This window comes from Apteryx rowi, unplaced genomic scaffold, assembly GCF_003343035.1.
Source record: "Apteryx rowi isolate R43461 unplaced genomic scaffold, aptRow1 scaffold_75, whole genome shotgun sequence".
Lineage (NCBI taxonomy): Eukaryota > Metazoa > Chordata > Aves > Apterygiformes > Apterygidae > Apteryx > Apteryx rowi.
This window is the reverse complement of record NW_020451038.1, coordinates 1,626,862-1,635,532: the sequence shown is the minus strand read 5'-3', so window position 1 is coordinate 1,635,532 and position 8,671 is coordinate 1,626,862. Positions and strand designations below refer to the sequence as shown.

Below are 8,671 nucleotides of genomic sequence, written 5' to 3'. Positions count from 1 at the left end.
GGGGGCGGGACCTGCCTGGGGGCGGGGCAAGGGGGCCGGGGCAAGGGGCCTTACCCAGTAGTTTCTCATCCCCTCCTTCCCACAGGTGCCTGCTGACGTCATGGCGCACGTGATGTCACTGTCGGGCCCGGAAGTGCTGCCGCTGGGCGGGTGCCAGGAGACGGCGGCGGGGCTGGCGGTGCAGGTGCGGCGCCCGGAGGCCTTCCAGCGGCTGCTGGGTGCCTGCCCCACGCCCACCCCGCTGGTGTCGTCGTCGCCGCCGCCGCCATCGGTGGTGCTGCACTGCCCGGGCCTGCGCGGCCCCACTGCCGCCCTAGCGCCCCGCCGCCTCCGCCCCGTGCTGCTCGCCGACCACCTGGCCGAGGTGCTGCGCGCCCAGGGGTGAGTGCCTCGCCCGGCCCCCCGCCCCGGCCCCCCAGCCCACTGCTGCCTCCTGCCTCCCTCCCCGCAGGGCCAGCGTGCGCCTGGTGCCCGCCCTGAGCGACRAGGCCAGCCGGGAGGTGCTGCGGCGGCTCCGCGTCGCCTGGCCCTGCGGCTCCCCTGGCCCTGCTGATGCTGTCTCCGCCCTGAAGCGGGCCCTAGCCCGGTCGCCCTATGCCATGGCCGGCGAGCGGGGGCCCGGTGCGGCCGCGCTGCCCGACGGCGTCCTGGCTAAAGTGGACCTGAAGAGCTTCGTGGAGCAGCAGCGCCTGGAGGGCTATGACCCCAATCTGGACGTCCTTCTTGGTGAGCTTCGCAAGCATGACGTCGCTAGCGTGACAGCATGGGGGGTGAAGGGCTGCAGACGAGCCTGTTTCTTTATTTTTTAAATTATCCTTACCAAAACAAGGAGCGTTTAGATCCAGATTGCCTTGTCTTGTTGTTCCCCTTCCACCTGGTCTGAGCCCAGCCAGACTGGGGCAGGACGGAGCAGGGGTGCAGCGCGCCCACGCTTCCCTCCCTGAGCCTGCTTCCTTCTTTCAGTGACGGAGGAGAAGCTGCAGTGCCTGGTGGAGCTGCAGCAGGCCGTCCTGCAGTGCGTGGTGAGTAACCGCGCCGCCGCGCTGCCTGGCTCTCACTTCCYGGCCAGCATTCCCTTCTGTCACGCACCGGAGCCTGAGCTTGCTGCTGTGCTCCGCTGCAGGCTGGCGGCCAGGGAAGCTCCTGCCACGTGGTGCACGTGGTGAGCTGTGAGGAGGAATTCCAGCAGCAGCAGATGGATCTGCTCTGGAGGATCTTGGATCCGGGAGCCCACACAGCTCTGCAGGTGAGGAATGTCCTGCCCTCCTCATCGTGGCCCTCAGCGTCTTCGTGTTGAGCCATTTTTCCTGCAATCCCTGCAGTGAATACGAGGTCCAGCCTTGCTCCTTGTGAGTCTTCCCTTCAAGCGTGCTGGCCTCTCCGCAGTCTCACCCAGGCTGTGGAGCAGTCGCTCTGCCCTTGGGATTTTGGTGCTGAAGAAGGAAGGGCAGGAGGAGATTGCAGGGACACAGCTAGAACCAGACTGTTCTTAACTGAATGTACCGGTGTACTTCAGCAGCTCCCGACTCTGGGCTCCCCTTTTCTTGTGATACCTGTTTCCATAGGTGTGAGCAGAGGTTTCCCTGGCTGCTCTCCAAGTTCAGTTCTTCCTGCACTGCCTTTCACTGCTGGTACAGCTTCTAAGTCCTTGAGCCTGGTGTCTCCTCTCTCTTTCAGAAACACCTTGTCTGTGGACCAGTGAAGGTGGCAAAGCCCTCGTCCCCCATCGGGGCAGACCAGTACTTCCAGTAAGTTGGTATTTAGCAAGGAGCCGGCTGTGCTGCTCACCTGCCCAGGCTGCCTGGGTTCCTCTTTGGCCCTGTGGACACTTAGGGAGCTCTCTGAAGAGCCGAGCGTGTGGGACATTTAAGAAAGTTTCTGTGCGGTCCCAGCAGCCTTCTTCCGTTCTGCTTTTCTGTGGCTTCGTGGTCATCTCTAGAGGCCTGGAGATCCAGGGCATGGGCGGGAGAGGGAAGACAACTGTTTTGCCCTCCCTGCTCTTAGTAGCCTTCTCTAGCTGGGCTGCCCCTGGCCCTGTTGGCACTGACTGCTGGGGGCTGCAGCTCTCCCCCTCCCCAGCGGTGCTGCCGGGAGGAAGGACTGGGGCGGGAGCGGGGCCTCGTGCAGCATGACCCACCGCAGCAGCCCAAAGGCTGGGGGAGCCCTCAGGCGCTCTTGGGCACAGGCTCGGCCGGGAGGGAGGAGCTGGTGGCTGTGACTGTCCACGTTCCTCCCAGGCTCCGAAAGCGCCAGATGTACGAAGCCTCCGTGATGAAGTATGGGGAACTCGCACAAGGTGAGGGTTTGCTCCGCGGCTCCACGCGCAGATGCTGCTCCGTCCCCTTCCACACTGCTCCCACGCATCTCCCCCACCCACCTCAGGGTCTCGTGGCTGTGGCCACCAGGTCTCTCCCACCTGCAGTGCTGGCTCTCCCCGCTGGGAAGCAGCCGGGGTGCTGACCTAGCTTGGGGACTGTCCCACAGGGCACCAACACAGAGCGGTGCCTGCCGCAGTCCCCTTCTCGCTGCTGGGAGAAGGGGCTGGGAAAGTGTGTTGGTTCCCAGCCCATACCCCAGCCTCAGCAGGAGCCTCCTGCCCCCAGTGGGGGGTTCCTGCCTAGGGGTGGTGGGAACGCGGGCATGGAACGAGCTGTACATGTGGCGCCACTTGTGTTTTCTGCAGACGAGGCCTGGACTGAGGTTATCGATGTCCTGACAGCGGCTGCCATCAGGTTTGAGATGCTGAGCACTGCCCACCGGAGTCAGGTAGAACAGGCCAGAGCTGCCGTGGTCTGTGCAGAGCTGGGTGGGGGGGGAGCGAGCAGTGGGACGTACCGCTCTTTGGGAGCTACAGATCATGGCACAGGCTGAGCTCAGGCAGAAGCAGCGGGACAAGTAGCGATGGGGAGAGGGGAGGTGCTGTGTGGGCGCTGGCTGCCCTGGGTTCGGGCAGAGGGCTTTCCCACGGGATGAAGCAAGCGGGCATCGGCTGGTGTTCCTGCACTCATCTGCCCAGGATGGGCACGGGCTCGTGCGCTGGTGGGGAAGGCTCTGCTCCCCCCGTGGGAGGTGCAGGGCCTCGCCAGGACCGGCTCTGTGCCGAGCAGCCTGCACCACAGCCCATCTCTTCCCTCAGATCGTTCTGGACCTGGAGGACAGCAGCATCTCCACAAAGGGAACCAAGAGCGGCGCCTTCGTGATGTACAACTGCGCCCGGCTGGCCACGCTCTTCGACACCTACCAGCGGGCCGTGGAGCGGGGTGAGCCCCAGCCCAACGGGCCCCCTCCCCTGGCAGCCACCCCGGGGCTGCTCCTCATGGCTGTGTGGGGACAGGGTTGTTCCTGGAGCCCCGCAAGCTGCCCCACAGCCGCCTTGGCAGTGACTGCCAGCGGCAGGGTGCCGGTGGCCTGTGACAGGGCTCCAGTGCAGCCCGTCCCCTGGGCTGCCCCGAGAGGAGCCTGCCTGCCACAGGGAGGCCCCAGAGCTCCCAGCGCCGGGGCTGCAACGAGCACGGCAGCAATCTCTCGCCTCCTTTCCAGGCACGTACCCCCCCTTGCCACCACCATCAGAGCTGAACTTCTCCTGCCTCCGGGAAGAGGTGAGTGCTGAGGGACGGGACTGCAGGGAGCTGCGTGCGCTCAGCTGCTGAGGATGGATGCTCCTGGCCCAGGGGGATCCGGCCCTCTCGGACACACCTAACTCTTTCACAGGGCGAATGGCTCCTGCTCTTCAACTACCTCCTGCCCTTCCCGGAAGTCTTGCAGCAGGCAGCACAGCTGCCCGCACCCAGCAAGGGGATCCGGATCACAGCCAGCACAGAGTCGGTGAGTGCCGTGTGCTGGAGCACCCGGGGGTGCTGCTCTGACAGCCCCAGCCTGGGGCAAGGCTGCACGCTGAAGGGTGCTGCCCACCAGCGTGTGACGCCGGGGCAGTGCTGAGGGGCCTCCCTGGGACGAGACCCCAACCCTGCTAGTGCTGCTGTGCCTGGGGGGGGGGGCGGCCCAAGAGCAAACAGACCCTACGGTGGCGGCACTAACTCTGTGTGTTGCAGGTGTGCAAGTTCCTGATCCAGCTCAGCATGGATTTCAGCTCCTACTACAACCGTGTCCACGTCCTGGGGGTGAGTCAAATATCCCAAGCAACTTGCTGAAGGAGGGGCAGCGCTGCGGCCCTGCCRGGGGCTGCGCTAGGCCAGGCTGCAGGGGCCTTGCCCTTGGGCTGGGCTGCATCAGAGGGACAGCCCTGCCGGGAGCAGGCTCTTGGGTGCCAGCAGCAGGATACAGCCCTGCTCCGGAGGCCATGGAGGCAGGGCGAAGAGGCAGCAGTGCCTCTAGGGCCCGGGGGGACTGTGGCCACCGGCCTCACGTTGCTGCCTTTCCCCCCGCAGGAGCCGTTCCCTCACCTGTTTGACCAGATGTTTGCTCGCCTCCAGCTGCTGGCAGCGGTGAGGGACATGTTCCACAGCGCCCTGGCGACTCTGCATCTCCCGCCTCTCAGCCAGATCTGAGCCGCCGCTGGACAGCCGTGCTGCGCGGACACGAGGGGAAGGACAGCGTGCGCCCTCCCGGCAGGGCGAGGGGCTGCCGCTGGCCACGGAGGGGAGTCGAGGCACGCCGGAGCCCCCCAGAGGCGCTTCCCTGCCCAGTGGGTTTTGGGGGAGGGTTTGGTCACGTGTGCCCAGGGCAAGCCTGCCAGCCGGGGCGAGGAGAGCTGGCGCTGCCTCTGCCAGCCGGGCTGTGGGGCGCAGCGGAGGCGGCTGGGGGGAGGCAAGGAAGCACCAGGCACCAGCCTCCGTTCCCTCAAAGCTGTTTATTGAAGGGTGGCTCTGTGCTGGCACAGAGCTCCTGGGGCTCGGTGGCTCCTGCCTTGCCCTGGGCCGGGCCGTGACGTTCAGGTCCAATACAGTCATTGCTGGACAAGTGCTGTGTATGTCTGACCCCAGCGGCGCTGCCGGGGGGGGGGGGGGGTGGATGCGTGTGGGCACAGGCTGGGAAAAGAGGCTGCGTGGCACAGCTGCATGGAGCAGGATGTGGCTCCTAAAAAGCCTGATGCTGGGGGACAGAGGCATGGTCCCTCAGTGCTGGATGCCCTGTGAGCCTCTTGGGGTGGGGGCTTCTCATCCCTACCTGTGCTTTGACTGCTGGGGCCAGCACCATCCTTTCTGCCTTACCACAAAGGCTGAGCCAGCCCTACGCCCTGGCAGCTACAGGCTTGTCCTCCCTGGAGATGGGACAGTTCTGCTGCGGCTCACCTGCCAGAGCCACTGCAGCCTCCAGCCTGGGCACCTTGGCACCAAGGAGCCTCAAGGCCAGAGCTGAGAGGTGCAGAGACCTGGCCATGCTCATCACAGGGGGGAAGCAAGCTTGTGGCCCCAGGCAGCAGGTGTCCCTGAATTGCTGGGGACTGGCTGAAGAGGGACTCTGCAAGGCAGAGCACTGTGCTCAGCACCCTCCTGAGCACCTTTCCTCAGGGATCAGAGCTGGGAAGTGCGGACACATGTCCCTCACACCCTAGGGAGGAGGAACAAGAGAGCTCGCACATCTCCCGGGCAGGGCAGGCCCCAGGGACCCTGCTCTTCCCCTTCTGCCTGGGGAGCCCCAGTGCTGCTGGGGAGGGCCACGGCCACCTTCCCCCACCAACCTGCCAGGCCCCCAAACCCCCTTGGGAGCCAGGACGGCCTGCGCGTGCTCCGAGGGTGTGCTATCCCAAAAGTCATCTCCGTGGTCATCTCTCCGAGGGGGACGCCGAGGCAGGGAGAGGGCTTCAGGTGACGGGAAGAGCTAGGTCCCCGCACACACGCAGGGTGCCAGGCTGCTTGTGTGGCACCCGCCGTCCCCTCCGCAGCAACACGGGGAGGGGGTTCGCCGCGCGCCTCCCCTTCACTGGGGCGCTTCCGACGGCGGGGGCTCGGGGCGGGTGGCCAGGGCGGCGCAGCGCACCAGCTCCAGGCCCTGCCCGCAGAGCACGCAGTAGTAGTGCGGCTCCCCGCCTGGCTCTGCCGCCGCTTCCCAGCAGTCCAGCTCCGCCAGGTCGGGCACGTGGAAAAACGTGGTGCTCAGCGCCTCCAGGCCGCCCGGGCCCAGCTGCCACAGCGTCAAGCGCTGGTCCACCGAGGCGGAGAGCACCAGGTCCGGCCGCAGCACCCTGATGCCCGTCACGTGGGCGGCGTGGGCGCAAGGCCGCGAGAGCCGCTCCAAGACACGCAGGCCGGCCGCCCCGTCGCCCGGGGCCACCTCCAGCCGGCAGACGTGGATGGAGCCGTCGTCGCTGCCGCTGGCCACCAGGTACTGGCCCTCCGGCATCTCCCGGACGTGGAGGCTGTTCACGCCGCAGCTGTGAGCCATGACGGTGAGCAGTGGGGCGCCCAGGGCTGGGAAAACAGGCTCCGTCAGGAGAGCAGCAACGCTCGCCCCCACTAAAGAGGGCAGAGGAGCTGCTGCCGCTGCGTCGCGGCCGCCCTCGGGAGGCAGAGCGGAGACACCCACCCAGGGGCTGCATCTCTCCTGCCGCTCGGTGCAGGGTGTCCGCAGCCTCCGTGATGGGGGCAGTGATGTCCCAGAAGGCGACGCTCCCGTCGGTGGCCGCGCTGCACAGGAAGCATCTCCTAGGACAGAGGCATCACGGGAGCTGCCCGCCCRGGGCACCAGGAGAGATCCCTGCCACCACCGACCTGCTCCTCCCTGCCACCTCCTGTCCCTGTCGTGCCGGCCCCACACAGACAAGTGCCTGCTTCCCCTGGCCCGTCCCGCCGGCAGCGAGGCTCAGGGCTCACCTCGCGCCTCCGGCCGGCACGTGCAGGAACGCCTCCACCTTCAGCACGCAGCGCTGGTGGTGAAACGACTCCGCCACGAGCACCAGCTTCCGGGCGGCCTCCAGCAGCCCGAAGACCCTGCGTGGGAGCAGAGGGTGGTCAGCGCGGGGAGAAGGGGCTCCCCGCAGCGCTCTGCCCAGCGTCTGCACCCTGTGCACGCCGTCCTACTCCCGGCTCAGAGCCTGGGGCCGTGGCACACARCCAGGCACGTTCATCGCAGCGACCCCTCCGCTGAGCTCTTTCCCCAGCGCCAGCCCCATGGCCATCGTCCCGACCCCAAGTCCCACGGCAGCTCCTCACCGGACAGAGCCGTCACTGCAGGCGGCAGCCAGGAACTTGCAGGGTGTCGGCAGCTGCTCGGCGTCAGTCCCGGGCACGACCGAAAGGGACATGTACCTGCAGCAAAYGCACACCACTTGCTCGCTGCCCGGGTGACACCCGCTTCCCGGGGTGAGGCGGGTGGCTCAGCAGAGCAGCCTACATCCAGCGCCAGATGCCAGCGAGAGGACGGACCGAGCCGTTCCCTAAGCCCGGAAAGCCCCTTGAGCCCAGTGCCCAGGTACACCACATCAGGGAAGGGCACGTGAAGCCAAGACGGCTCCTTCCATCTTAGGCTGCAGCCCAGCAGAGAGCAGGCCTGGGCAGCGCAGGTCCCGGTGCCCTTCCCCGGACTGCCACCGCGGGCTGCCACCAAGCATCACCTGGTCTCCGGGTCCATCTTGACGAGCTTGTGCCTATTCTTCATTCGGTCCCAGTGTTCGTCCAGCCGGTGGGAGGCCACGTGGACAACTTCGCAGGCCACGGTGCTCTCGGAGGCCAGGTCCCCGGTTAAGAGCAGCCGGTAGCACTCGATCTGCGCCCGGCCCCCGCCGGAGAAGAGCAGGGTGGACAAGCTGGCGTCGCTGGGCGTCGCGGGGCCGGCCAGCGCCAGCGCTCTCACGCTGGAGATGTGGTCGTCGAGCGTGGTGAGGGGCAGGGCTGCGCGGGAGCGCTCGCTGAGCGTGAGCACGCAGGCCRTGGTGTCCTCGCTGCCGGTGACGAAGACGTTGACGGCGGGGTGCCCGGGCGCCCGCACGGCTCCCAGGCGCCGCACGCACGTGATCTCCCGCCCGTGCAGGGATGCCAGGAGCACCTGCTGCTCGCAGGGCTCAGGCGCGCTGCAGTAGAGCATCACGTCCCCCTGCTTGATGTAGGCGAAGGCCTCGGCCGAGGGGCTGCTGCTGTAGCTCCAGGAGCGGTGTCCCCCGCCGCAGGGGACGCAGTGGAGGTTCTCGCCGGTCCTAGTGCTCCACACCACGAAGCTGTCGGCGTGGAAGCCCAGCACGAGCAGGTCCCCACTGGGGGTGAAGCACAGCTCCTCGATCCACTGCAGCCCTTTGCAGGGCCGGTGCTTCCGCAGCACCTCCAGCTGCCGGGCCTGCAGGCGCAGCTGGCGGTAGCAGCCGTCCCGGCCCGTGCTGTAAACGTAGCCCCCGTGGCAGGTCACCGACGTGACCCCCATCTTCCCGTGGAGACCGAAGAGGACAGAGAGTGGGTTCTCAAGGGGAAGAGCCTCTTTTTGCCCCAAAAAAGAGAGCTCCGACTCGCTCCCCGAGTCCTCGCCGACGGGGGAGGCCGCATCGGCAGAGCCAGGGCTTTCTGCAGGCGGCCCCGGCGGGTGGCTGCAGGCGAAGAGGAGGAGGGACCCGCGGCGGTCGCCGCACACCAGGAGGCCGCCCTGGGGCGGGAAGGCGGCGCAGGTGTGCCAGCGCTGCTTGCAGGGCGGCAGCAGGTAGCGGCCCATGAGCCGCAGCGAGGGCGGTCGCCCGGGCCGGCAGGCGACGTCCAGCCAGAGCAGCTCTCCGCCGGGGCCGGAGGCC

General features: G+C 67.2%; 2 protein-coding genes across 2 annotated transcripts in view; one reads left to right on the top strand and one right to left on the bottom strand.

The window, feature by feature from the left end:
• Window positions 1-4,920, top strand: part of DALRD3 (DALR anticodon binding domain containing 3) — an 8,627-nt gene extending 3,707 nt beyond the window's left edge. The window contains exons 2-13 of the mRNA XM_026088068.1: window positions 86-381; window positions 452-726; window positions 964-1,022; window positions 1,124-1,246; window positions 1,678-1,748; window positions 2,238-2,296; window positions 2,684-2,766; window positions 3,137-3,260; window positions 3,541-3,599; window positions 3,712-3,825; window positions 4,053-4,121; window positions 4,389-4,920. Coding sequence (XP_025943853.1) covers window positions 101-381; window positions 452-726; window positions 964-1,022; window positions 1,124-1,246; window positions 1,678-1,748; window positions 2,238-2,296; window positions 2,684-2,766; window positions 3,137-3,260; window positions 3,541-3,599; window positions 3,712-3,825; window positions 4,053-4,121; window positions 4,389-4,508 — 1,437 coding nt within the window. The 5' untranslated portion in view covers window positions 86-100 and the 3' untranslated portion in view covers window positions 4,509-4,920. The remainder of the gene's footprint in view (window positions 1-85; window positions 382-451; window positions 727-963; window positions 1,023-1,123; window positions 1,247-1,677; window positions 1,749-2,237; window positions 2,297-2,683; window positions 2,767-3,136; window positions 3,261-3,540; window positions 3,600-3,711; window positions 3,826-4,052; window positions 4,122-4,388) is intronic.
• A 44-nt stretch (window positions 4,921-4,964) lies between these two features.
• WDR6 (WD repeat domain 6) lies at window positions 4,965-8,667 on the bottom strand (the record flags this gene model as incomplete). The annotated part of the gene is made up of 5 exons (XM_026088054.1): window positions 4,965-6,371; window positions 6,487-6,605; window positions 6,774-6,890; window positions 7,113-7,208; window positions 7,514-8,667. Coding segments are annotated over 5 exons (1,977 nt in total), but the record flags the coding sequence as incomplete, so codon positions are not given.
• Window positions 8,668-8,671: the final 4 nt, after the last annotated feature.